This window comes from Tinamus guttatus, unplaced genomic scaffold (assembly GCF_059628265.1).
Source record: "Tinamus guttatus ecotype Peru unplaced genomic scaffold, ASM5962826v1 Tinamus_guttatus_pri_ptg000674l, whole genome shotgun sequence".
Taxonomy (NCBI): Eukaryota; Metazoa; Chordata; class Aves; order Tinamiformes; family Tinamidae; genus Tinamus; species Tinamus guttatus.
In genome coordinates this window covers 3,158,430-3,185,138 of record NW_028289208.1, presented here as the reverse complement: position 1 = coordinate 3,185,138, position 26,709 = coordinate 3,158,430, and the positions used below count along the sequence as shown (strand labels likewise).

Genomic DNA, 26,709 nt, shown 5'->3' with positions numbered 1-26,709 from the left:
GGCCATCAAATTTACTTTCACAGTTTTCGTATGTAATGAAAAGAAACATTCTGGCACGTTCTTTTCTGTAGCGCAGAGCTGAAAGTGGAGGTGAAAACTCTGCTTGTGCCTGCAGTGCTCTGCGCAGGCGCTGCTGGCGGGGCTGCCTGCCTATCAACAGCCACTCGAGAAAGAATTTTAAATGGTTTTGTGACGTCCAGGAGGCCCAAGGAAACACGGTCTGGTGCCAAATGAACTCCATCATCGGCAGCACGCAGTAGATAACACAAAAATAAGTCTTTTGTGCAGTAGCTATCTAATGACGTGCTCTAGCATCTCCAATAAGCGAGGCCGTTTGGGGAAGGGCTGGCTGTAGATGACTTTTCGGACTTGTCCTCTAGTTTGGGATTAATGAGGAGCCAGCCTGATCTCTCCGATATCCTCCTGCCTGGACAGAATGTCTGCGAGTAGCTTGGACCCTGCGCAGGGAAATGCCCCGACTAAGTTACAGCCTCCAAAAGTGAACAATTTAAGCATGATGGACAAAAAGCTGAATCTGTTGAATGAAAAGGTGGACAAATTGTTGCATTTCCAGGAAGACCTGACAGGCAAGCTGCAGCGAGTTAACAGAGGCATTGATGATATAGAAAAAGACATTAACAAGCTAACAGTATCCCGAGCAGCTCCTGATGAGACCGATGCAATGAAAAATGTCCTAAGACTATCGGACAGTACGCACCAGGCTGATATCCAGAGCATGTGCTCAGAAGTGCTGAAACTGATGAAACTTGTCCAGCTAGATGCCTCAAAGCATAAGGAGAGGCTGGCAAAGATAGAGAAAAGGGTTGATACGCTGGATAAAGTTATTACGTTTATGGGAGAAATATTAAAAAACTCGAAAGTAGTGGATTTTATTCTCAAAGGGATTGTTCCCTGGAAGAAGGGGTGTCCACTGGAAATCCTTGTGGAGGTTGGTTTTGATTTACTGTTCTTGACCTTTTTTTGGTGTAGTAGTAGGTCTTTGGGATTCTCCTGCTGATTTATCACATCTAGAATTCAGGATTTCATTTCATGAGTGCCATTACAGCTTACCAATGCAGTCTTTGAATAGTAAACCTCTTGAAGCAGAGACCAAAGTTCAAAAAGCCTTGCAGGATCGTCTGATGCACCTAAAGTGGGTCAGAAAATCCTCTAATACTTCTGAGTAGATTACTACTGTAAAAGAAAATGCAGCTTCTGCAATGACGTTCAGAATGTGACTGAATAGAGCCCCTGTGAAAAGAAATAGGAGTAAAATACTATGAAGCATTTGTTGAGGGAAGACCTTTCTAGTTTCTTTTTTTGTTTTTTTTTTCCTGTCTAAATACCTGAATTACTAAAACTTACTCTGATTTATGTTTATCTAACCAAGCTGATTTCTGTCTCCAGAGACATCTAAGTTGTTCTTAGCTAGTTTATGAACTCTTATCAGCATTGTCCACTCCTCATATCAAATAGTTGCTCTGTTTGCAAGCGCAGTTTGCATCAGTTTCTAGGCATCAGTTTGCAGCCACCTCTCAGTTATTGAAGGCAGTGAGAGGGAGAATTGGTGAGACCAGGATATAGTTGGTCTGGGATTTTAGAATTGATCAACACTGGTTTTAAAAGCTGTGGACTTTTAGAATGAGTTTTGGTTGTTGGGAGCTTCGAGTCTTCACAGTAGCTTGTATCCCACTGTGAGAAAGAAGGCGAGGAGTGGCGTGACTTGGAATATTTGGGATATGTGCTCATTCCAAGGATCTCTTTGTATGTAGAGCTGTGATTACAGCAAAAACAAGTTTGCTCAAATCCCTCTATGAGCCCATTCCTATTTTATTCAGTAAAATATATGGGTCAAGCTCTTACACCTAGGCTCTTACAAAAACAACAGTACTAGATCCCAGCATGATCTTTTTTTTTTTTTCCTGGTCTCCTCCTTGAATGTCAAAGACTGACAACTGAGCAGCATGTTAAGGATTGAGAAGAGCTTACGAAGAATTTCTATTAGCATTCAGACAATTAAGTGATATCAGATAGCAACATTAACTCCAGATGGAGGTGTCGTTTGTGCTTGAAATCTGTTCAGTTTTAGTCCTACAGCTTTCTGGAGAAATAGAAGAGAGGGAAAAAAAAAAAAAAAAAAAACTTGGACAGTTTGCTGTATGTTGGTTAAAGCTGCATCAGGTTGACAGCTGACGGGTTACTACTGCCTTCAGTCACCACTCGATGCTTGGAGGTAGACCCTGATGTGAACTGGCAATGCAGAGTATGTTAATGGCTGTGAGAAGATGAAGATAAAAATGATGGCCTATTTTCTTGGCCAGGTTATCAGTCAGTTTCCAAATGAAGAGAAGGGTAAGGAGAGATGCAGATAGAGAGGTGGTCACAGGAGGGGTGCTGGGCATCCCTTGGCCTAGCTGGGTAACGTGGAGCAAAGCATGGGCCAACACACAAGCAAATGAGCTTGTGTGGAGCCATGAGCTAACTTGGGTGTTCGTGTTTTGCAGAACCCTGCATGGCAGCAGCGTAGACCTGTGCCAAGAGGCCCGCAGGGGTTGGACACCAAAAGAATTTGCTGCTTGTTATTTCTGTTTTCCAACCTTGGTTGTTTTGTCCCGGCATTGCTGCTTATCGCCGCGCTGGGTCTGCACAAGGTTCCTAAGGGTGGAGGTGGGAGGCAGGAGGTCCTGTTTTGATTTTTGGGTGAAGCTGTTTGCTGAGGGTATGACACATTCCAGGGATGCCATGGGAATGCTTATGGGAGAAGTTTTGCTGGGTAGACTTCAAAATAATAAAAGACAATGAATTGAGCTTCACAGGAGCCAAATATTTATCATTTTTTATTAAAAAAAAAAAAAAAAAGGCATTAGACTGCCAAACTTTCTCAAGGGTTTTTTTGCACAAAGGATTTTACAGGAATAATGTTCCCTCTGGTGATTGTTGCAGGTTTGTTTAGAGCTGTAATAAAAATGGTAATGATATTTTACTGTCTTTAGTTTTTTTCTTATTAGTGGGGAATTTTAGTGGGGAGTTAATTAGCGGCATTTTTCTGTACTGTTGGTAAAAGACCATGGAAAACCTTGGTCTTGCCCATTTTTTACAGAAGGGATTTATTTGCAGCAGAGGTGTAAGCAGTTACGTGTAAAAAATATTGAATGTTTTGCTTATTTCCCTACATAAATAAAAGCAGGAAATTGCTACATCATTGATTTTTTGACTATAATTGAAGCCAAGAAATATGTTTTGTTTTTCCTCTTTTTGTGTAATGCTTTTTTCCCTAGATATTAGTTATTCAATTCTGATTGCAACGATAAGTACATAAGAGCTATCATAAAACTGATACAACTCTCTTTGTCTGTATTGCCTGTGTTGTAGCTCAAATAAGCAATACTGTTCTCAGATGCAGTAAGACAATTTTTATATTATCTATGCAAACAGTGCTTGTTTTTCAGTGACCAGCCAAAAAGAATTACAATATTATTTCCTTTTCTAATATATCTTAGGTTCCCATTCCATATTTTTTAATATGAAAGTGATACCAGGAGACGTTTTTGACAGTAAACATTTTGGAAAGCAGTGAGCTCATGTATTACTCTATGTTGTCTTGTTTTGCAATAATGTGTTTTTGGAAAAGGGGAGAAAAGGTAACAGTTAACTAAGAATTCAGATTGGAGGTGTTAAGGCTCATTTTGCAGGATCTAAATACCTGTGCACTTAGAGGAACCCGGTTGGCCGTAGCTGTTACTTTTATATTCCATTGTCATTTTTAGGCCAAAGATAAACCTGAAGAGAGTGGTGCAAAACCTAAGCATGTGCTTAGTAACAGAGGAACACAGACCGAAAGCCCGAGGCCAGTGGAAGGTAGGTACCACTCCGGATGACATCCGGAAGGTTTGTTTGACTCTACAGTGTGCAGCAGACACTGGTAACTGCATCCAGCAGTGCTAGAAGAATACAGCAATGTTCTCCCCTTCTACGAGAACATCTGTCCCCAGGTTGGACCCCACAAAAACCGAGAGACTTCCAAAATGAGCAAGTAGTCTTTGCCTGGCCTCACGGTTTCTTTGCTATGAATTTACCATGAGGTGAATTGAGAGCACAGTACCTGTCCTGAGATACCATGAAGGTAGCAGCAATATCTCATAGCAAACCTGTAACATTCTTTTTCCTTAGCACAGCTGAAACAGCCCTCTACCCCTCTCCCCCTCTGAAAAGGAGATGTGCTGACACTGGAATATATTTTTTTTTGATCAGCAATTTCATGGCCATGCCGGCGCTTAGGAGAGATTCCTATTTAATATGCATCTGTCAGGGCTCTGTTTGCATCCCTTAATGCCCATGGAGTTGCAGCAGGGATGAATGTGATGTTGAATGGGCCCTGTCAATCTGTCTGTTTCACAATTTGCCAGTGGATTCCTTAAGTTCTGGAAGATCCCCTTTTTTGTTTCTTCATTTAGAACCGACAAAAATAAAGCACCATCTAGTCACAGTTCTGAGTCAAAAGCTACACAGGATTGTAAACTAATCCGGCTAACAAGTACCCCGATGGAAATTACACTGTACATTTCCACAGTTAATGTTCCCAGCCACAGGCATGACAAAGTGCTGGAAGATCTTCTTGATCTTCTTGTCCTTTTGTAGAAAATGCAAGGGGCCTTATCTCAAGCCCTGTAGGGTTTTGATCCTTTCTCCTCTGCTGCCCTGGTCAGGAAGGAGGTGCAGCAGGTCCTGCCTGGGACTTCGGGGTCTGGCCTATCTGCTGTATTTGCCTCCAGAGCAGCTTCAGATTTGAAGGGCAGTGAGCTGAGCCTTTCAGCTTGCCTGGTGGTTTGCTTTCTGGAAATCCAACTTCTATCTGTAATACTTCAGAAAAGCTAGCGGAGCAGTTAAACCTGTGATTCAGCCATAAACATTAATATTGGTTATATCAAGCCTACTGGTGAGGATTTTGCACTTCTAGCAAATTTCTTCTGAGCTTTCCAAACACCAAAACTGCCCAGGCTGTTTTGAATGGAGTTATTTTGCTCCTTCTCTATTTCTATCAGTTTTGTCAAAGCTCACTCATTATTAATGACTTGTCTTATTCAGAGACTAAAAGTGGGAAAAAATTGGATGAAAACAATGGAGCATGCGCGAAGGTGAACTCTTCCACTGCTACAACTCACAAAGTTGACCCTAAGGCCCAAGTTAAAGAGAGAACAGCACAGCTGCAAGGAGAAGGTGCTGGCAAAACACAGAGCTCTAAGATGTGTCAACAGCCAAAGGACATTGGTGTCAAAGCTCTGAATCAGCACAATGGCCTTCCCTCACTGCATCAAGAATCTGTAGGGACCCAAAATGCACCTACAAAAGCGAAGGATATGGGCAGAGCCCCACATCTGGAAGAGCATCACAGGCAGCTTCTTCATCAGAAATTTGGGGAGAAAGAAGCCAAACCCGCCCGGCCGGGCGCAGCCTCCCGGGACGCTGCAGCCTCCGCGTCCCGGGCCGTGTCCGACGCGGGGTGCGAGGTGACGCGTACCAGGTAATGGCCTTGTTGGGAATTTTCTGTGTGATCTGAAACATTGCAAGTGCCAAAAGGATATGAAGTAAAGATAGATTATTGAAGAGGCATCTCCTGCTGCAGTGTGATCAAGAGGGGAAAACGGCCATGGTAGGAAAGGAGCGATGGGATCTCACAGGAAAAGTGAGGCAAAGAATTGAAAGCTGTAAGGGTCCCATGTAATTTTTTTATGAAGCTAAAGAGTTAGAGAAGTAAATGTATGTGGTATTTGAGATATGGTCGTCGTCTATGTACTAGAGAGATGATAGACTGATCACCACGGGAAAGCTCAAGGAATTAGACCTTTATAACCACCCACTCCTTTCCAACTCCTATGTTTTTATAACCATCATAAAGCTAAGTGACATGTGCATATGCTTATGTAGACATACTACTTTTTGTTTGCTGTTGTCTTATTGCCTATGTGTGCAAATTGGTGTCTGAAGGCCAGACAAAAATGTGGCATGACTTTGACATGTGCATACTGTAACGTGAATGCTTTGAATTTGTGTCAGAACTTGTAAATATATGCAAGGCATTTAAAGGATGGTGTGAAATGGGTAGATGTCTAGTGGGATGAGAGGAAGCTTTTTTTTTAATAATATTTTTTAAAAAGTAACATAAGTGAAGGTTAAATCAGCATATGCTGTCCTGATGTCAGTTTGTCTATGTGAGAAACGGCTCACTACAAATATTGCCTTGTTGGGATAGTCTGAACACCGAGACTGGACTTTTTTCTCTGGAGTGCAAGGACATGACAGGAGAGAGTGGGAGAAACCTTTACTCTGTGACCTCCTCTCCAGGTTTCAAACTGTACTTTGTGTACTGTTTGTAGCCACCGTTATAGCAAAATTGGCTCCTGTAATAACACTGAATGTGTGAGCCTGCCCGTATCTTAGCCATGACTTTTTGGCTCTTGCTCATGAGCTGCTGGCATCTTGCTCGAGCAACTGAGTGTCCCCGTTTCAGCTGCCTGTCCTCGTACTGCCCTGGAGATCCCCACCTGTGCTTTGAGGGGAGCTCCAAGTGTTGAGGCAGTTGCTGGAATGTTGCTGCTATCCCTCGGATAGAGGTGGCCTGCCAGGCAGCGAGCTCGGAGCGGGAGGCAGCAGCTCCTGGAGCAGCGGGGCGGTTTGGGCAGGGGGTGTCATGCCCCAAAGAGTTGGTTTGGGGAGGAGGGAGGACAGCAGAAAGCTGGAAGACAGAATCTAAGCGGGAGAAGTCCTAGGGAAGCTGCAGTCCTCCAGAGAGCTTGTGTGTGATGCCGGGTGGGTGTAGCAAATACCTCTCTTGAACACAGCTTTTAGTGAGGTCTCCAAGCCCGCACAGAAAGAACATTGTGTTTCTCTGCTTGGAGAAATGCCCAAGAGTCCTGGCGAGTTCAGGCTCGTCTAGATAGCGGAGGTGTCTGCTCAGAGCTGCCTTCAGCGGCTCGGATAGCTCGTCCCCCAAAGCACAGATTCAGAGCACAGCAAAAGGGAGTTAAACGTGCTAAAAATGAGACTTCAGGTCTCTGCTGGGCAAAAATGGAAACAATTTATTTTACAGCATCTCTTGTAATAAGGCGCAACTCCACTGAAAAAAGGCAATACCTTGTGGGAAAATGAGATGCATTTTCTCCTAGACATTGAAGATTTTATTTGGTTGCCTTTATATAAGATCTAGTAAACAACTTCAGCCTTCAGTTATGTTCAGGGGCCTCATTGAATTCAGGCTATATGCTTGTGACAGTTGAGGCGATAATAGATGACTCACTTTTTGACAGAATTCAAGAGTATAGAAGATTAAAAACTAATCTGTATTTTTTCTGATTAAAAAAAAAAAAAGTTTCCAGTAGCTGAAATGCCAAGGAAAATATCAGCAGGATTTATAAAAGTTATGCTTTTAACAGAAAGTTATGGAAAGAATGCTATTCCATTAAAAGACACAAAAAACAGACCTGCGTGCTCAAATGTCAGCCAGCTGGAAGAGAGAAACATGTAGAGCTATACAAGCAGTCGGACATTTAGACACTCGGTTTGTAACTTATGAAGGGGATCACTGCCACCCCTCCGCCCAGGCCAGGGGTCTTCTGCTGGACCAACTGCAAAAAGTGGTGAAGGGGGATGAGCTTTTTGGATGGTGAGGCTGATGCTTTGCAGTGTGACGTATTTTGGGCCCGGCAGCTGGTAAGGGTGGGACATGAGCATCAACGTGTCTTTTATTGGTAGCTCCCCACTATGTGCTGTGAATGCTTCTTAGGAAATTTAGCTATGCAATTCTCTTAAATATAAATCACAGAAATCTGTGATTTTAGGAAGACAATAAACTTTTTTCCACCAACTTATGCCAAGCAAAACTATTCATCTGTGTAAAAATGTCAACTGTTTGCTCTCCAGGATATCCATCAGTGTGCATATGACTGAAACGAAGGAACAGACTGAAGTAACCAAGGAAGGAAGCTTAAATGATCACAGAGGTAAAAGTCTGAAGGCAAAGTCTCCATCCTCCACACCAGCTGAAACAGAAGCAGTTAAACAGCTGCCCGACAAATTAAAACTTAATCAGAGTCCTAAAAACACCAGCACTGAGACAAATCAAGAAGTAAAAGAGGACAATAAGCAAAGTCAGTCTGTGTCTCAGTCAGGGAAGCAACAGATGTTACTGAGCAAACCAAAACCAGCTAAAAAGGCTGAAGAGAAATCAGAAATAAAATGCAAGGTTATAACCACACAGAATACCTCTGCAACGGAGTTGAAGAAAGATCAGGGGAGAGAAGTGAAAAACCATGAAGAAACCACCAAAGCAGAAGAATCCCTGGAGGATGTCAGCTCTGAGAGGAGGGAGTCCGAGGTCACCTCTTCAGGAGGCAGTGGAAGTGACACACATCAGTGTACAGGAACGGCACCAGGGAAGACTGAACCGTTAGAAGATGGCAAAGAGCTTCCTAAGCAGGATGAAATGATTATTGGTAAATTGCTCACAATTATTCTCGGGAACACTTGCACTGAGGTTTGTGCTACCCCTATATGTTATATATACAATGACTAGGACTGTGCTCTTTAGACCCAAAACAAAAACATTTATTCCATAAGGTAAAGCATATGCAGTCCAGGTGTGTCCTAGTAACTGTGGATTGAAATTCAGAGGGCAGCAAAATATTTACGTAGAGTAACTTGCTGTTGTTCTCATTATGTTTTTGCTCACGGAACTGGTTACTGTGTGCACGTTTGATTGCGTTATTATCAGGGCTACTCTCTCCTGGCAACGTTAAATATGGACATCTCCCACAATGGACATACGTGAGTGGATGTCCTGACCTGGATCTAGTTTTCTCAGCAGTGGCTGCAGAAGAACCCAATACGTGTTAAATTGTGGCACAAGATATTTGGAGCTTACCTGTACAATTCCTTGAATAGGAACCCCTCAAATAGGTTTATAGAAGCTTTACCCTAGAAAAACTGGGATATTAAGTGTATCATAGTTAATTGATTGAGCTTCCCAGGAATAGATTATCTCCCCAAGAACTGGTTAATGTTGATGTTTGCAGCTTTAAGACCATTTGCAAAACTCTTGCTGCCAGAAGTCTCCTGACTTTGCCATTACCTGGGCTGTCATGATTATTGGGTATCAGCATTGGGTATTTGTGCTCGTCTTTCCAGTTGCCATATAAAGATTAGAAGAAGATTAAGTATCTTGATGAATAAATGAAGATGTAGATCTTCTAGAACTTTACTACATTAAAAAGCAGGGTTGACGGTTAGAAGGTACAAATCCCATTTTCAGTTCTACCCCTTTATTCCTCATCTGAAGAAGAGCGTTAACAGTAAAAGTTCCTCACCTGAGGCAACAGAGATTTTTTGGATATTGTCAGGACCTTGCTTCTGCCAGCACTCTATGAATGCAAAATATTTTCTTGAAATTCTCATGTAGCAAAGTATTGAACTTCTTAATATAATTTTAATTAACAAATAATTCCATTGCTTTACTTGTATTCCTCTCCTAAAAATAGTGAAGGAGTAGCATGCTTAGTGTTGTGCAGGTGCTTCAGTGCTTGCCTGAATTCCAGGAGAAGAAAGAGATGGGATGGTAGAGGGACATGAAACAAAGATAAAATATGGGAGAGCAGACAGGGCTTTACTAAAGCACTTCAGTGAAAATTGAGTGTTTGCATGAGCTGTTTATCAGCATTTGCTGTCTGGGTCTGAATTATCTGGGTGTTTTGCTGGTCTCTGGGTATTTCTCCCCTTAGGGCCCTCCCGTTGCGGAGGTGCTGAGCGCTGGGGAGGGGAGAAGCAGCTTGTGCACTTGCAAACCCAGCCGTGCCTCTGGGAAATGGGGTTTGTCCTTTCGGAATGGTGCTGGAGGGCACTGGGGGAGCTTGGGAGCATCGGGTTTTCACAGAGCTGTGGGGTGTGAGATGCCACAAGCACGTTATACTCTAACATAAACCTTGTGTTCGCTATTTTGTGGATTGAAAACGCCTCATGAGTGCTTGTCTCCTCTTTAGATGACAGCCCTTCTCCTCCGGCTCCTTTTGAACATCGCACAGTGAGTGTCAAGCAAACAGAGGTGGCAACGTGTTACTCGGTGTGTCGTCACGAAGTGCTAGGAGGGTAAGTCTGCAGGAGGGTAATGCTGCACTGCAGGTTGTGGCCAAGTCATGAAGAGATGGAGTTACCCAGTGAGCTAGAGCTGTCTGTTCCTCACAGCACTCCACGGTGCCCGGGTGAGGCAGGTACAAGTCTGAGAAAAATTTGGCCTAGGATAGTAGAGCAGGGAGAGTGTGGATGGGGAGTCAGATTCCTCCATTCGTCTTGTCATCATCATCACGTTGCGAGCGGTCATGGTTGCTGGGCTCCTTCTGGTACCTTCTGTGGATTTCTCCCTGCTCCCTCCTCTTAGAGCCTGGTTTCAGTCGCTGCTCTTTGTTCGGATGACAGTCACTCACAGTCTCCTGAGTGTGATCCTGGGTCACTGCTTTCTGCATCAGCTATAACAGTCCTGGCCACAGCAGGAGTTGTGAGGAAAAGCTGTAACCTTCAGACATGCTCAGGGCATCCGAAGCCAGCAAAACTCATTAGTCAGGCAGCTTTGTAGCCTTGTGTCTTACTTATCTAACAAGATGGTCTGATTTATGGGCTCATCTAAGTACAAATAGGGCTTAGGAAGCGTAAGCCTGATGATGCAACAGCAGAAAAGATGGTGTTTAAAAATCATCCCAAGGGACATTAATGTAACTGGATGGCATCAGAGAGAATTTACCACATGTGAGAAATTCAGCCTGGAGAGGGATTACAGTTCCTGGTCATTAAAAAAGTTATGAGATCAGGACAGAAATATCCTTGTTAATATACACACTGACACATCACTGAAGGACAGCAAGCGGGTATAGTTACAGAACCGAAAAAGAATATCATCAGGTCATCATGCCACTGTGAAATGTAGTAATATGTAGGGAGCATAATATTTTAATGTAAGCATTGAACAACTGGCTGGAAAGATAAAACTAATCCCTCATAAGCTGAGAGAAAGAGGAGATTCATGCTGATGGCCACCCGATTCTGTTCGCTTTGTACCATGCTATTTTTAATCGGTGATAAGAATAGTTGTTTGAAAAGTTTCTGTGGTGAGTGGTGTTAAACCCTTTTCCCACCCTTTGCTTTGTATCAACAGGGGGCGTTTTGGGCAAGTTCATAAATGCACAGAAATATCAACAGGTCTCAGCCTGGCAGCCAAAATCATAAAAGTGAAAGGAGCAAAAGAAAAGGTAATTGTGTGATTGGAAATTTAAATGAGCAGATACTGTAAATCTCGTGTATTACAAGCACCTTCAGTACTCTTCGATGAATCAGCTCTGAACTATTAACGTCTCATTGTATAGTATCAGATATTAGAAAACCTGTCCTAGTGTGTATTAGGATGAACTTGATAGGAATACGTGTGATCTTCTGTGTTTGTGATTAAACCTTTTGTTTGCTTGAGTCCTGTGGTATTGTTGCTGGGTCTTTACAAATAATTGCATTTTAGCATGTTGGTTTTGCTCATTTTTTGTTAATTTGTTATTTTTTTCAGGAGGATGTAAAAAATGAAATTAACATCATGAATCAATTAAATCACGTGAATCTGATCCAGCTTTATGATGCTTTTGAAGGCAAAAATAATATCACTTTGATCATGGAATAGTAAGTTTAAGCCTTCTTGGGCACTGTCAGATATTTGGGTTTGCTCAGGTCACTAGAGGAAATACAGAGCAATAAATCTGAGGTGGGGGAAAGACCTGGTGGTTTCTCAGTCTATGAGCAAATTGATTTCCTTTTCAAAATATAGAATGTGTATTTTGAAGGTAATTTATTCAGATTAAGAACTATATATTTCATAATTGCCTTTTAAACAAATGGTAAGAAAGGCATTCCTTTCTTACCATTCGGGAGTATGAAACAATTCATACTATTCCAGAGTGTGAAACAAATTGCAAGGTTGCTAATGAATAGCTTCATTATAATTCATTTTTCATTTGAAACTTATAGACCTGAGCATTAATGTCCCAAGCTACCGAATTATGAAAAGTTGTTGGAGATAAATAAAAAGACCACGGTCTAGAGAAAAGCAATGTGAGAGACCCAGACTTGAGAAGAAATGAGGTGTCTTGCACAGACTTAGAAAAGGGTTGGAAAAAGCAGGAAAGCACTTTGCTATGTGCATTGCCTAGCAGCCTTTGAATTTTTGAGGATTAATAACAGTACCTTACTATTTGACACTGAGTAAGGATTTTTGTCTGTATCAATTATGGAATAAATCAAAGGAGGCTTTGGTGAAGTAGACCAGCTGGATTTTCTGAGTAGCAGGATATTGCTTTACTGAAAACTGACATTTTTATGAACTAAAAATTGAGATGCTGCTACAGAACGAATCCGTAATCCTTTCTGTTAAGGAAGAAAAGGGCACAAATAAATGAATGAAGAAGTGTAAATATGTTAGTCATGTAAAATGTGTATGTTTTAAACCCTACTTGTATGTAAACCATACATGGAGACATGGAGAAAACAAGTCTATAAAACTTATTTAATGATTTTTCTTTCTTTTTTTCTTTTTTTCTTTTTTTTTTTTTCCAATTCAGAGTTATTCTACTGGAAATTACACTTGAAATATATTTTGCACATAAAGAGAAAACAACATCAGACATAGCTTTGACAAGGTTCTCCTAGATAAAAATTTATTAAGTTTTGTGGGCTGACTTGCTTTCTCCGTGCTGTTCAAGATAGTGAGGGATTAATAGATACGGTGGTACTCCCTGTTGTACCTTCAGTCTTGCTGGCTCTGTGGCTCTAGTTTTGGGTCTTTTTTCTGAATGTTTTAGCAACTTTGCCATTTCAGAAGGCACAGTTGGATGCAGAACTCCAGACTCAAAACTAGTCTCTTGAAGTTTTGAGAATAGCAATGTGCTTTATATCGGAGGTATCGCTAGGATCCTTGCTAGATTAGCAACTCTGTTCCCAAATTGGAAACAAATTCAACAATTTAAGGAATCTTATTGTTTTTCACATTTTTCTGTCAATGTTTTAGTCTTGATGGTGGTGAACTATTTGACCGGATCACTGATGAAAACTACAGTCTAACAGAGTTAGATGCAATCCTGTTTACCAAGCAAATTTGTGAAGGAGTCCACTACTTGCACCAGCATTATATTCTCCATTTAGATCTGAAGGTCAGTAGTTTCTGCTCTCTGCTCTTTCATTTGCTAAGTGTGACAAAATCAAGTATGCAGACTGCAGGAACCAGGTCCTTTCTCTTTTCATTGATTTGCTCTGAAATTTTTTTTTTTCTTCAGTGACATGTAGCTTGCTTAGAATACTGAGCTAAATAAAGTTCCCTTCTTTTCCTCTCTTTGATGAGAAACTTTGTCAGAAATTAAAGCATGCTCTTCCTTTGGGATTAAAAGAAAAAAATAAAGAAAAACACTTTGGAAAGAAGTGCCTGAAGTTTTCCTACTACTTCCTCCCTTGCTCTATTCAGCTGTATTCTCCCCCACAGCTGTATTCAAAAAGCTGTTCTGCTCTGTTTTGTTTGTATTTCTTAACGCCTGGAACTGAACTGTGGTGAATTTTTACTGTCTTTTCCTACGTGTTCTTTAATAGCTGATTTGGGTAGGAACTAACTTCTTTTTTTTCTCCTGTTGATACAATGCCTTAAACATGATGCTAGATCTGGCAGCCTAGAGATATTTCTGCAATTATATTAACTTTGGCTTCCCCTCTGCCTTGGCAAATATTCTCATTATAAAATCCACATCTCTGCCTTTGTCAGCAAACCATAGCATGTGTTTAACATGCTTCTTGTGGCACTTACGTGGCCTTTATAATTTTATGGACGTTGTACTTTCAAAGTGAATCCAGCTTGGTCCAGATTGACACGTAACAGTTTACGCAAAGGACCTTTTTTTACTTTCAAAAACCATCTTTTATCTGTGGTGAAATATAGAAATGTTGTTATAGAGCAGCAGAAGGTAAAATTCTATATGGAGTTCCAAAACAATTTTTTTTTACTAACTCAGATGGGAATATGCCAGAGCCAAATCCTTCTCTCCCCTGAAAGTAATGGAAAATAAAATAAAAATAATAAAAAAAACTCTGAATTTTTTTTGCTCTTCTGCTAGATGTCTCAAACATTTATATATTTAACTAACGGCATCTTTTTTCTTTTTTCTTTTTTTTTTTTCCCTTTTTTTCTTTTTGTAGCCTGAAAACATATTATGTGTAAATCACACTGGAAACCAGATTAAAATTATTGACTTTGGATTAGCAAGAAGGTAAGAGGGTTCAAATATCAATTTATTTTAAAACACTGACATACTTTTGGTAGTTTCTGTTAAGTGCTCTGCGCATTTTAGTAGCTCTAAACTGATTGTGGTATGTGAATGAACGTAGTAGTATGCTTCTACAGGCATAATTTTCTGCTCTGTGCATTAATTATCCAATTACTTTTGCAAATAACATTTCTGTTGGGTAAAGCTTTATTGCTATTCTAATTATCTCAAAATGCTTCCCAGTGTAGAGCTTTTACTCTAGGGACTCCACGAAGGCTCTTGGAGACCTGAAGATTGCTGGGTGTTGTTGTAGGGGTTCCTGTTATGGAAGCTGTGTACTAGCCTCCTTAGGCAGATAAGTTGATTGCAAAATGAAAAGCACGTTTGAGGCATCCTGTGTGAAATGAGAAACCCTCAGAAGTGTGGATTATCTCCATGCTTGGGATGCTTTACCTTGCTTCCTCTGAGATTTTTGTTGGAGGAAAGCTGTGGGAGTAGAAGTGTGTTCTTCTAGAAGGGGAAGCAATGACTCCTATTAGTATAATAATACCTTTTCGAGTATTTTTCTAGACCCTGCAAATCTACTGTATATTTCTGTTTTCACAACATACTCTTCTGTAGACTAAGACCAAGGTTTCATACATACGTACAACTAAAATGCATACACTGAGATTAAATTGTGATTTCTTCTTGAAATAGAGGGTCAAGATGCAAGCAAGCCCTTACTAAAGCAAGGGGTAAGCTGCTGGTGTGTAACGCCTGCTGGTACAGCAGAATTTATCCTTTCTTTAAAGCCTTTAATGCTCTCGTGTGCTTGGGTGAATCTGCTGAGCTTTGTCTGTTCTTTTTGCCACTTTTTAAGTTATTTTTATCTATTTGTTTATTAACACAAGTATGAAATGTGTTTCCAAGCCCGCTAGCAGCATTTGATGCCTCTGTGTTCCTGATAAAGGTACAAACCTCGTGAGAAACTGAAAGTTAATTTTGGCACTCCGGAATTCTTGGCTCCTGAGGTGGTGAACTATGACTTTGTTTCCTTCCCAACGGACATGTGGAGCGTGGGTGTCATCACATACATGCTGTGAGTAAACGCGCGAGGGGTCGTGGTGGTGGCACCAGCGCGGTGGCAGAGCAGCCGCCGGGCCCATCCCGCGGTGACTTCCCAATCATTCCATTAGAGGAAACGGAGCTTCCACGCAAAGGCACCTCACCGTGGGTGCCAAGTCTCTGTACAACAAATAATCCTTCTTTATAATGTTCTCCCTTTCTTATTTAGTGAATTAAAGTAGGTCAGGTTTACTAAGTTGCCCAAAGCTTGTCAAAATTTTCATTTTTATTGAATTCTTGAGCACTTAACTTCAATGTATTATATCTGATCATCTCAGCTGGTGTTCACAAGTTAGTGTGGGGGTGTTGCACTGTGCATCTACACAATAAATGTCTTTCAGCAAATGGGGGAAATCTTTTCACTGGCATCTGGGTTGTGGCCACAGGAGGCACCTCTGTGTCCCAAGTCACTGTCCTCTTGTGGGCTGGCACCGCATCCCAGAATTTTCATAGCTGTTCTGTGGGTAAATTTCTGTTTTGCTTTTATACGCTAATCAAAAAGCAAGTGAATGAAGTGGCAATTATTGAAGGAGTAAATCTGGGCTTAGAAACTAACTAAAAAAAAGTATTGTTCAAAATTTCATTTAAATAAAGCCAAATTTGGATGTGGGCCTGGATTTACAAAAATCTATTGAGTCTTCCCCCTTTCCCTCAAGATTCCTGTTTGACAAAGCACTAAAGAATGTACCTAAAGGAAATTGGGGTATCTGTTAGCAGTGCTCCCTCACCTAGCTGAGCAAACTGCTAGGGAATAACACAACATTGCCACACTTTATTGCTCAAAACTGTCAGTTTATGTTGGTGGGGGCTTGGAAATGGAATCCCCACTGTTGGAAATGCTTCCTTCTCATAAACCAACCATAACTGTGTGTGTGCTTGGTTTAAGGCTTAGTGGGCTGTCCCCGTTCCTGGGAGAAAATGATGCAGAGACGATGAACTATGTAGTCAATTGCAGCTGGGATTTTGATGCAGAAGCATTTGAACAGCTATCAGAGGAAGCAAAAGACTTTATTTCCAGACTACTTGTGAAGGAGAAGAGGTATGTCTTCCTGTGATGATCAGGACAGGGCGCTTGCACCTAAGATAACAAAATTTCTGCCAGCCAAGTTTTTGGATTGCAGTCAACAAGAAGAATTTACTACATCACGGAGCACTTCTGCAGTGCTCCAAAGCCCCTGTTTAAAATGAAGATGTTCCCAGATGACTGGGGAGAGTTGCTTTTCACAGTAACTTCACTATAGGCAGAGTAGAGGAAATCTGGAAGGATTGCTCCTTGCTATGCAGGAGGATCTTGCATTGGATCTTCACAAGCACTGACACAAACTGGAAAAAATCTTTCTCAAATGCTCTGGAGGATAAATGGAAGCTGCAGCTGTGAAAATGTGCATTGTTCTCTCCTGAAGTGCACTAAATGCATTTGGTTGATATTAAGCAGCATTAGAGACTTAACTCTTCATGTGGCTGCTCAGTCTTGGCTCCACTGAAATAAAGTGATTGTACATATGAGGTTAGACAGAATGAGGGCGATGTTGATGCCCAGCCAAAACTGTGGGGTTGGGGAAGGGGGATAGAGAAGTTTTTCTCTTGCTGAGTAGCAGTACAAAACAGGAAATGATGCACACAGTGAAAACAGATCCTGTTTCCAAAGAGAGTTAAAAGGAACATTTAGAGCATTGACATCTGCCAGATCATTACCTAAATCAGACCAATCAGTGCTAATGCTAGTTATGTTTTTAATAACAGGTCACACGAAAAATTAGGAATAAACAGCCTGAGCAGAGGAATAGTCAGCAGGAGTCAATAGAGACTTTTTTGAGACACTGCTGCTGATTTGCTCCAAGTTTGCAGATAATCTTCATGTTTAGTCTTCCATCTATGCAGTGGGAATAGGGACTCCACAGGGACACTGCAAAGTCTGATAGAAACTGAATGAAAAGACTATGCAAGAGAAGAATATTATTGCTGAAACACAAAGAGGAGTGAGTAGTTGACCCAATTATTCCTGAGGCCTGTGGTCAACCTGTGCCCTCCTAGGGCATCTTTGCTGTTCTGAGGCAGCTGGGCTGGTGCAAGAACCGTCCCGACTACCCAAACTGCTGCACGCTGGTGGTCAGCTCTGAGTCTTCTCCTCTGAGGGTCAGTCAAGACAAACAGGAGCGAAGCAGTAGGCCAAGGCTTTTGTTTTGAAAAAAGCAACCTAAACTATTTCCTTCGTCTCCTGATTCCCCAGATTTTGTTGTATTGCCATATATTTCTCAATGATTTCAGAGAGGTCCTCCTACTTGGGCCCACTATTGAATGTGTGGGCGTAATGTGCGTTTCTCTTAAAATTGGATCAGGCAAAATACACATCATTGCCTTTTAATTATTAGACACAGGATAAGCCTTCTTTAATTAGGACTGACAGACAAGGAGCATCACAAGTTCCTACCTCTGTATTTTTCTGTATTCAGTGAATCTCTTTGTGAAGTTCCTCATCTACATAACAAAAATCACCCATGAACTGATGAATCAGCATGGTGGTCCAGTGAGCAAGCACAGGGCAGCACCAGGCCCTGAGCAGCTCTTCACTCCCTCGTGCTAGAGTGCCAAATGCCATGCACACGTGTGCACTGTGGTGAACAGCATCTCAAAAAAGCCTTTCCACCTGGTTTTCTGGGCGTGTATTTAGGGCATTTGTTAATGTTGAGCAGCACAGAGTGCTGAGAAAACAACAACTGTGGTAGCTGTGTTTACATGGCAGATCTCCTCTCCTGCAGCTGCCGGCTGAGCGCAACGCAGTGCCTGAAGCACGAGTGGTTGAACAACCTGCCTGCCAAAGCCAGGAAGTCCAAGCGGCGCCTCAAGTCCCAGTTGTTGCTGCAGAGTTACATGGCTCAGAGAAAGTGGAAGGTAAATAGATGTCACCTGAAAAATCTCATTTCTAGAGGGACAGTCTGCACAGTGCTGGCAGGATCATGATTTCTTTTTCGATATTTTGACTTGCTTTTATGCACATGGCATAAAAAAGAATTCTTGTAAATATCAGTTGGGGGAATTCTACTTTAGTGGCAAATCAAATTTTATCTTCTGCAGAATAATATTACATCTACTTTCAGAGATGTAACCTAGCTGGCCTTCCTGAGGCTGAGTCTGTGCTAGTTTTCAGACCTTGTATGAAATTTTCGCTAAATTAAATGTGTTTCTGTGCAAAAACGAGGGCTTTTCTTCACCTGAGAGAAGTATAAACCACCTGTAATACCCAGAAAACATGGCTATTTTGCACAAGCTGTGGGACACTAACAGCAAAAAAAATAAACTTTTTTTTTTTTCTGACTTAAGCAGAGACCGTGTCAGACACAGAAAATGAATGTCCTTCACCTCACTTAGACTCACATTTGGACTCTTCCATTTTGTTCACAGAAACATTTTTATGCAGTGGCTGCTGCTAACAGGCTGAAGAGATTTCAGAGCATGTCTGTCAAGCTTGCATGAGCTTGTCTGAAGCATCTGCTGACGCATCTACTGAAGCATCTACATGTTGTTGCACATGGACATCAAGCCATGAAAGGACTCTTTTTTAAATAATTTCTATCCTTTTCTTTTCTAAGATTTGGGGGTCTGTTCTCAGATATTCCGTGCATTAGAGTGCTTAGGTTCCAGAAGTGCCTTGGGGCAGAAGCACAGAAATAATTTCTAAAAAGCAGAAGCTCCCTAGCTTGTTTTCACAAGATTTTTTAGTTATTGGAGACGGTGATGCAAAAACATGGCGGTAAGTGGGACTGGCTTCTTGCTGAAGGGTTTGATTCTACAGAAATCTGTTTTGTTTACACCAGAAAACACCTTAGCATTTTTCTGATTTCTCATATCAAACATAAAAACCCTAAATACTTTTTTTCGTTACTGCTGATGTACTTTATCAATTCTAGAACACTGCCACAGCAATGGCACATATTTTTTCCCCCACGTATCTGTTCTTAAAGCAAAAGAGATGAGATGCCCTGTTTTTCAGTATTTTTCCCCCAAAGATTTCATTTTTTTCCTCTAAAACATGACAACTGCTCAAAGTTGAATGCATATCTATACATATATATATGTGTTACACACCACTCTGAGGGATATGTGTGTGTGTATATAAGGTCTACTGTCTCTTTTAAAAAATAGTCACTGCATACTTTGGAACATGAAGATTCCTGGTTTGAAAGCAACTTATGTCAACATGTCCTTTGTTGATTCTCTTTTTTAATACTAAGATGAAATGATTTGAATTTAATTGAAATAATCTTCTTCAGAGAAGATAACACTTCCAGGCGTGGACTTGCATCTTGTTCAAACTTGTAAAGGTTTCTCATCAACTGGGGTTGCAGCATTTAGATTTGTAAATTATAATCTAAGGAGTTTTCTTGCTTCTTGGCAATTTTGGTGAAATCCACCTGAGAAGCTGGCGTGTTGGGCTGTGCAGAATAGTTGCATTGCTCAGTGGTGGAGGTGGCGAGGTAGAGCTTCCATCTCTAAAAGGTAGAGGCAGCAGCCCCTGCCTTTGGCCCAGGAAGGAAGCTGGAGCCCCTTTTGCTCTCCAATGCTAGATTTTTTCCTCACAGAGGTACTTTTTTTGTGTTTTTTAAACAGAAATGTTTTCATGATATATAGAGGTGGAGCCACTTACACTCCCTTAGCTCACAGAATTACATTGTTTATTAAAGCGTGTGGTTTCCTGTATTCCTGTTCTAGATTCTGCAGAATTCAGCATGAGCAGAATGTGCTCTTTGCAGTAGGGGGAGGGAAATTAACAGTGTTAAAACTGGCTTTTCAGGAAAGGCATCATCAAGCCCCTGTCAAGCTCCCATTAACTTTATGGACTTTCACATCCGTTGAATTAGAAAGTGGTGGTTACTAATAAAGAGGGTTTTAAGAATGGCTAATGCCCGTCTAGTTACGTTTTCCCCTCTAGCACTTCTCACTTTGCTTACACCTGGCTTCTGGATTTCTGCAGCCTGTCCAGAATCAAGTCAGAAGAATTAAAATCAAGTGAAATAATCTTGATAATGGATCACCTTCCATGAAGGCCCACTATCGTTCATGTTTTCCTTTCACAGTGGTATTGCATGCTAAATATGGTTATATTCATACATATTGGTATGTATATTTATGAATTGAGATTAATAAATTGCATTAAAATGGGACTAGCTTATTGCTCAAGTTTGGCTTTAACCAAAGAAATCATGATTTAAAAGGCATCTTTAATTGAGAAATAATAATTAAAAAGGCATCTTTAATTAGGTCATAACTATAGAATGTGAAGCATTGGGTTGGATTGTCCCCCATCCTGAGGACTCTGCCCCATACTACATCAGATTTTAAGGAGTGGACATTCTGTACACGTATCACCCAGGTAAGCAAGGAGCACACACAGCAACACGAGGTGTTCGGTAAGCTGGTAAAATACTGCTAGGTAGAAGCCTGACGGGGAGCAGCGTGTCAAACCTAGTGCTCAGACACGAGCTGTTTTCCCTTGTTTCACATGGGTGGGGGGCATTTTTGAGTTGTTTGGAAACAAGGATTTAAAGATGATAATTTGTTTACATGTCAGAAAACATTAAAGGAAAATCTACAGCTGGTTTGGATTAGTTTTATTACAAAAATATACAAAGGTTCCCCCCACCCAGGTATCTTTGTTTTCTGGAATATTTGGGGCCGCTTATATGTGCAAGAGGTTTCAGTCCCGCACAGATCATAAAAACTAAGTCAACTTTAGTATCTGAACACTGTTTTTTTGGCAGTAAAAAGTTTATCAAACTCTAACTCATCTGTTTTTACTGTTAAGAAGGCACCATTAATCCCCTCCCTCTATTTTAACTACTTCCAGCCAGAGGCACAAAGGCAAGTAATTTATAACTTATCTACAGTTAACATTGCATTAAAGTGTTACCTCCTTGCAAGTGAGGTTATCCTACTACCTAATGCTATAGCTGCTGAGCCACCATTAGTGTTCACACATGCCTGTTCTTGCAAAATCACCACAGTTCTGGCGTCGTTTATTACAAACAATGTTCTTAAATATTTTAAAAACTATTTTATAAATTAACTGGCTACCAGCCAACCATTCCTCTACATGCCTACTGGATGTCTTGTTGGAGTGGAAGAGGAGTTAAAATGAGGAGCAAGCAGCAGTGCTGTTGCTAGATGGCACTGCAGAGGCAGTACTCTCATTTGTCTTCTGAGCCTTAGCAGCATTTTCCAGGATTCTCTTTTTCCATTCTTCATAGTCTTGCTTTGTTTCAGTCTTTGTCCGTTTACAAGGCATCTCATCATCATCTTCGGATTCTAGGAGAGAAGGACAAAGCCCATGAGATGCCAACATGGGCAATATACTGCTGGGAATGGCTACAGCAGTGTATAAATACAGACAAGCACAGGGACTGCTACTCAGTCCATTCAGCTGTGGTTTGCTGCTGTTCCTACCCTTCTCCTCCTCTGTTCCCCACTGCAACAGAAACCTCTTCACCTTTGTTTCTGAATAGAAAAATTGTCCTTAAGCTACTAGGACCATTTGATGTAAACATCATGGTCCTTCTGTTAAGCTTTTAGTCCTTCCTCTAGCCAGTGGTTTGTAAAATAGAGTAAGATGCTGCGAACAGATCCTTAGGGCATATTATATCATTAAAATATCATTAAGCAACAACAAAGCCCAGAGCTGCTCGGGTGAGCTGATTTAGTTCATGGCTAAACACAACTTACCTTCCTCCTTCTCACACTGCTCCAGTTTGGTCTGCAGGCTTTCGGATGTCTCAGCAACCAAAGGAACGTCCTCCTCTAAAGAAAGAAAGCTGCCTTATTTCTGCAAGTTGTCTGAAGCCCCAAGAAGGTTGTTCTACGTGTGGCTCTTTGTCAGCAGGTCCACCCTCTGTGCTCAGTGACCTATTTTTCCTCCCTGGTGGCTGTGTGGTACCTGGCACAGCTGCCTGTGCAGCCAGGAACTGCAAGGGGGTAGGTGACCAACCTGGGTGGAGAACAGCCTAGCAGGAAATGATCATATCTCAGAGCCGTCCCCTGGTCCAGGCTGACCCCTAAGCTGTACGAGTGGAGGTGCCCTGGCACTGCAAGGGGTGCAAGGCCTGGCTGGCTGCTTTAACCAGCACTGCTGCCCATTTGTAACCTCCACCAGTCATGTTGATATCCCCAGAATACACTTGGCTATTGATTATTCAGGTAGGATTCTTATTTATTTCTTCTCCCTTCTTTTCTTCAATTCATTTGTTTTGCAGGTAGCCACAATGTGCTGCAGTCCTCTTCCCTGACCTAATACAGAAACTCCCAGGTGCTTCTAGTTGGTTTATGGGTAGGGCAAGACTGGTGTAGGGCACCCCACTCTGGGCTGCTTTCTGCCTGGGAGAGAGCAGCAGCTGCTGGCTGCGTTCAGGCAGCACCTTCCAAAAGCAGCGTGCTCTGAAGTACCAAGACAGGAGGAGGCAGGGAATCAATAAGGAGAAGTGGAAAGGCAGGCAGAGAGCATATTTCAGTCTTCCTCATCCCCTAAAAAGAGTGGGGAGAGCTGTATGCTCAACGAGAGCTGAGGACAACCTTCATGCCCACTGCATGTGATGGAACGTATGTGTAAGTCATGTAAGTGGAAGGTCTTGCCTGCATTACCACAGGAAAGCAGGGCTTAGACATGTGAATTAGACCTGTCATGGGGAAGAAAAGGAAAACGCAGAAAACAGCAAGAGACGGCAAGATATTTATGTTACTCTTCACATTATGTTTCTACGGTAAAAGGTGGCAAAAAGCACATGAGAAAAGGGAATCTAAAAGATAGTTAAGGGAGAAACAAGAATAAAGTTGCAGTGGCAGAGAATATGAACATCTAAGAAAAGAGAATATTTATTGTTCATCCTGCAATGTGTTAAGCTGTTGTGACTGTCCTTGGGGTAAGGAGCACTACTGGGATCTGAGCTGCAGGGAACAGAATTGGAACAGACAACCAGGGTTGGCTGGAAGGGGGCAGTTATGTATGATCACGGAATCAGCAGCGTAGAAGGATGGGGCACTGTGAGGTCTGGTGAGGACTGGGGGATGTCTTACACAGATAAGGCCAAAAAACTTACTGCTGTGTTGCTGACTTATCTTCTCCATCTGACTGCACAGCCGCTCGAATATTGCTTTTTTCACTCCAGATGTAGCCACCATTTTGGATTTGTCTACTTTTATCTTCAACTGCCTACAACAGAAAGTTAATTTATCTTCTGTAGGAAGCAAAATTCAAGCAAGGTATCACTCAGTGAAGCTACATTTACTCTACCAGCAGTGTCTGCAAGAAGAAGGAGGGGAAGCTTGAGTTCTTGCCCTACCTGCCTGGTCCTTATTTGACTCAGAAAAATCTGGTTCATTAATAGACCTTTACACAACTCAACCAGGACACTTCTAAAACCAAAGCCTGCGATTAGGTTAAATTGTAAGAGGAAATTTTTAGGAAAAAGTACTTTTCCACCTTTTGGAGAAAGCAGGACAAAATCCCACTACTGCAAAGAGGCAGCCAAATGGGATGACTGTGGTAGTGATCAGTTGTAGAGAGCTGTGCAACTCTGCAGCTCCCAGACTGCTTCAGAAGATTGTTACAAGGCCTCACACTGCCAGGGAAGGTACCTGCATGCAAGCAAACTCTTGCAACGGGTTGGCCGAGTTGCACCCTGCTGATACTGATCTGCCAAGTTACTGCAGGCCTTCAGCTAAGAAACACCCCTTTCCCAAAGGATAGGCTGTCCTCGGGATGTGGGGGTCTGTGGTGTAAGAGCTCTCCATCCTTTAGAACAACAGCTGCATCTTGGTGTCCTTGGTTACCTCTGGGTAAGCCAGCAGCTGCTCCTACACTTGTGAGCAGCTTCTCAACAAGACCCATGTCTGGCTCTATGCTCTTTGCCTAGTTTAAATCCAGAATGGCAGACAGAAACAGTCTTCCCACTAAATCTGAAAGTGTTACTAAGGGATTATGCTATGCTAGTTAGGCTGAGAGGGAGGAGGGGAAGTGCAAAGCATTAATAGATGTTCTTCAGCCACTGCCTTGGATAATGTGTCCTAATGGAATCACCCACAGCATCTATTATGCACCAGCAAGGGCAGCTTTCATTTATTCTGTAAGTAGTAATTTAAGTTACCCTACTGCATATTTGATGTAACACTTTTGCTTCCTCCTGAAGGAAAATGCAGAGTAGGTATAAGATTTTTCTGTAAGAAAAATGACTCACTTGCTAGGTCTGTTTTAAATCAGTGAGCACTAAGCAAGATGCTTCAGATTATTCAGACATGCTGAAAACTGAATCAGCTTTTTAAACTGTGAGCACTCTCTCTTTGATGTCTCATTAGGCATTTAAGTCCATATAAGATCCCTCCAGCTATACTCACCTGCATGCAGTGAACAGTGCAGCTGTTGTAAAGAGTGGCTTTGAGAAATCGAGGTCTGTTTGCTGGGCTTCAGAGAGGCTAGACTCATACCTAGAAACACAGTAAGAGTGGTAGTTGCATGGCACACCTGCCTCAAGCAAAGCTGTTGAAATAATTTATCACATGGCCCTCAACAGATGAACACGTGTTGGACTACGTGGTCCTTTGCAACCCCGTCAAACACTGACAAACTACCAGCTGAGAAAAGAAACAAGGAAAAAGAAAGGGACTGGGATCTTCTCTTGAAATAAAGGTATTTTAAATCAGGAATCCTGATCAGGGCATGTCAGTAAAATCTATTTTTCCTACTTGCCATCCCCAGTGCTTCAAAAGTTATGATGAGGTGTTTTACACAAATCCATCCTGTCCTAGAGGGTAGAACTATAGTTCCTTTGATATTTTAATACATCTATTACAAAGATAAATGCTTTGGGATGGCAAATGACACAGTGGAACTCCAGCACGGTGGAGAGTTTCAATTTTTACTGTCCATTTGGGCCCAGAGCATTATCAAATGTAAGCAGTTAAATGGAAGACACTTTGATGCTACAGATCTTTGGAACCATTAGGATGTTTAGACATCTAATGAACCAAGGATCTTAGTGGTGGTTCCCCGGGTGGCTGCAAGAGCCTCCTCACCTCTGCAGTATTTGTGAAGCGGTGCCCACTGCCTCCATGCAACAGAACTGCACAGCCAAGTCTCGCATGCCCAGCCTCGAGCTCAGCCCTAGCAGACACTCCAAAGACTTCATGGAGCTCTGGTACGTCGTCTTGTTCAGACCGGAGAGTTTAACAAAGTAGCTCTTCAAAACACAAAGACAAATCTCAGTCCTTACCTACAGACTGCTTTCCACTATCTCCTGAGCAAACTCAATGCAAAACTGAACTGAAGTGCAGAGAAACTATATAGCAAGTTTTCTAACTAGTGTTTAAGTGCTAAATAAAACATTTGTGCAGTGAGTGCTGGAGATTTTCATTGCACAGAAAAAGACTAACTGTCTAGGAACTCCAGCCCTTTTAATGCAGCTAAATCTAAAAATCACTTCCCTGGGGCTGAGATTTGTCTTTTCCATGCAACGTGTCATGGTCCCTTTATCACAATATAGTTAAAAATGAAGGTATCCAAGACCCGAGCTGCTCGCAGAGATGCACAGTACCTCCGTGCGGCTCCTGCAGGGATCGGGTGCACCCAAACCCTCCCGCGTGTGAGGGGACAGTCGGGAACACCCTAAATCACACGGTGTTTTGGCAGCTTGTGCCCTTCACCCGGCAGCTCTGCCGGGGGAGGTTCTCAGGAACCCTGGAGCTTCTGCTTTGCTCCCCCAGGAAAGGGGCAGGTTTTAACTTTAACATCCCTGCTAGGAGTGGGATGGTTACCGAGGGAGCTGGAAACAACAGCAAAGCGCAAACCGCGCAGCGGCTACGGCAGCGACGCCGATCTCGGTTCTCCCGGCTCCGGGCTGGCTGCGGAGGCGCTGGGAGCGCCCCGAGCCCGCCCGCCGAGCCGCCCCCTCCTACCTTGTCCACGGGCCGCTTCATGAGCGCGGCCGCGAGCTCGAGGCAGAGCACGGCGCTGCTGGTCGCCGTCAGCTGCGCCACGAGCCCCGCGCCGCGCACCTGCGCGAGCCGCAGCAGCTCCTCGGCCTTCCTGCAAGACACGCGGCGCGACCGGCCCCTCAGCCGCGGCGGGGAGCGGCGCCGCCACGGGCCGCCCGCACGCGGGGAGGCCCCGCTCCCGCCCGAGGGCGGCAGCAGCCCCGGCGGTACCTGACGACGCCGGGCTCGGCCAGGCCCAGGCGCGCGGCGAGGCCCCGCACGGCGCCGCGCTCCATCCCGCCCGGCCCCGCTGCGCGCGCCCGGC

At 42.7% G+C, this 26,709-nt stretch overlaps 2 protein-coding genes across 3 annotated transcripts; one reads left to right on the top strand and one right to left on the bottom strand.

Moving 5' to 3' along the window:
• Positions 1-436: 436 nt before the first annotated feature.
• On the top strand, positions 437-18,917 carry MYLK3 (myosin light chain kinase 3). Of its 2 annotated transcripts, XM_088536444.1 has the most exons (14): positions 437-949; positions 2,904-2,969; positions 3,768-3,858; positions 5,086-5,521; positions 7,918-8,489; positions 10,029-10,134; positions 11,195-11,288; positions 11,594-11,703; positions 13,085-13,226; positions 14,257-14,327; positions 15,277-15,405; positions 16,318-16,470; positions 18,191-18,323; positions 18,834-18,917. In XM_088536444.1, the coding sequence occupies exons 1-14, from the start codon at positions 437-439 to the stop codon at positions 18,903-18,905; spliced, it is 2,688 nt and encodes an 895-aa protein (XP_088392570.1). In that variant the 3' UTR covers positions 18,906-18,917. The 2 variants fall into 2 exon arrangements, with proteins under 2 accessions (XP_088392570.1, XP_010220892.2); XM_010222590.2 differs by lacking the exon at positions 2,904-2,969.
• Positions 18,918-21,122: 2,205 nt separating this feature from the next.
• ORC6 (origin recognition complex subunit 6) lies at positions 21,123-26,680 on the bottom strand. Its single transcript, XM_088536459.1, has 7 exons — positions 26,616-26,680; positions 26,367-26,496; positions 25,488-25,651; positions 24,810-24,899; positions 23,516-23,628; positions 22,149-22,223; positions 21,123-21,734 (listed from the first exon to the last, which is right to left on the bottom strand). Exons 1-7 carry the CDS (start codon positions 26,678-26,680, stop codon positions 21,559-21,561), a joined length of 813 nt encoding a protein of 270 aa, XP_088392585.1. The 3' UTR covers positions 21,123-21,558.
• Positions 26,681-26,709: the final 29 nt, after the last annotated feature.

Excerpts from the sequence above, each read along its gene's own strand:
- MYLK3 (XM_088536444.1), top strand. The coding sequence starts at position 437 with ATGTCTGCGAGTAGCTTGGACCCTGCGCAGGGAAATGCCCCGACTAAG. Across the intron at positions 10,135-11,194 it reads CGTCACGAAGTGCTAGGAGG|GGGGCGTTTTGGGCAAGTTC; the intron begins GTAAGTCTGCAG and ends TTGTATCAACAG. Across the intron at positions 11,289-11,593 it reads TGAAAGGAGCAAAAGAAAAG|GAGGATGTAAAAAATGAAAT; the intron begins GTAATTGTGTGA and ends TATTTTTTTCAG.
- ORC6 (XM_088536459.1), bottom strand. The coding sequence starts at position 26,680 with ATGGAGCGCGGCGCCGTGCGGGGCCTCGCCGCGCGCCTGGGCCTGGCC. Across the intron at positions 24,900-25,487 it reads GCTTCACAAATACTGCAGAG|GTATGAGTCTAGCCTCTCTG; the intron begins GTGAGGAGGCTC and ends CTGTGTTTCTAG. Across the intron at positions 21,735-22,148 it reads GCAGTGTGAGAAGGAGGAAG|AATCCGAAGATGATGATGAG; the intron begins GTAAGTTGTGTT and ends CTTCTCTCCTAG.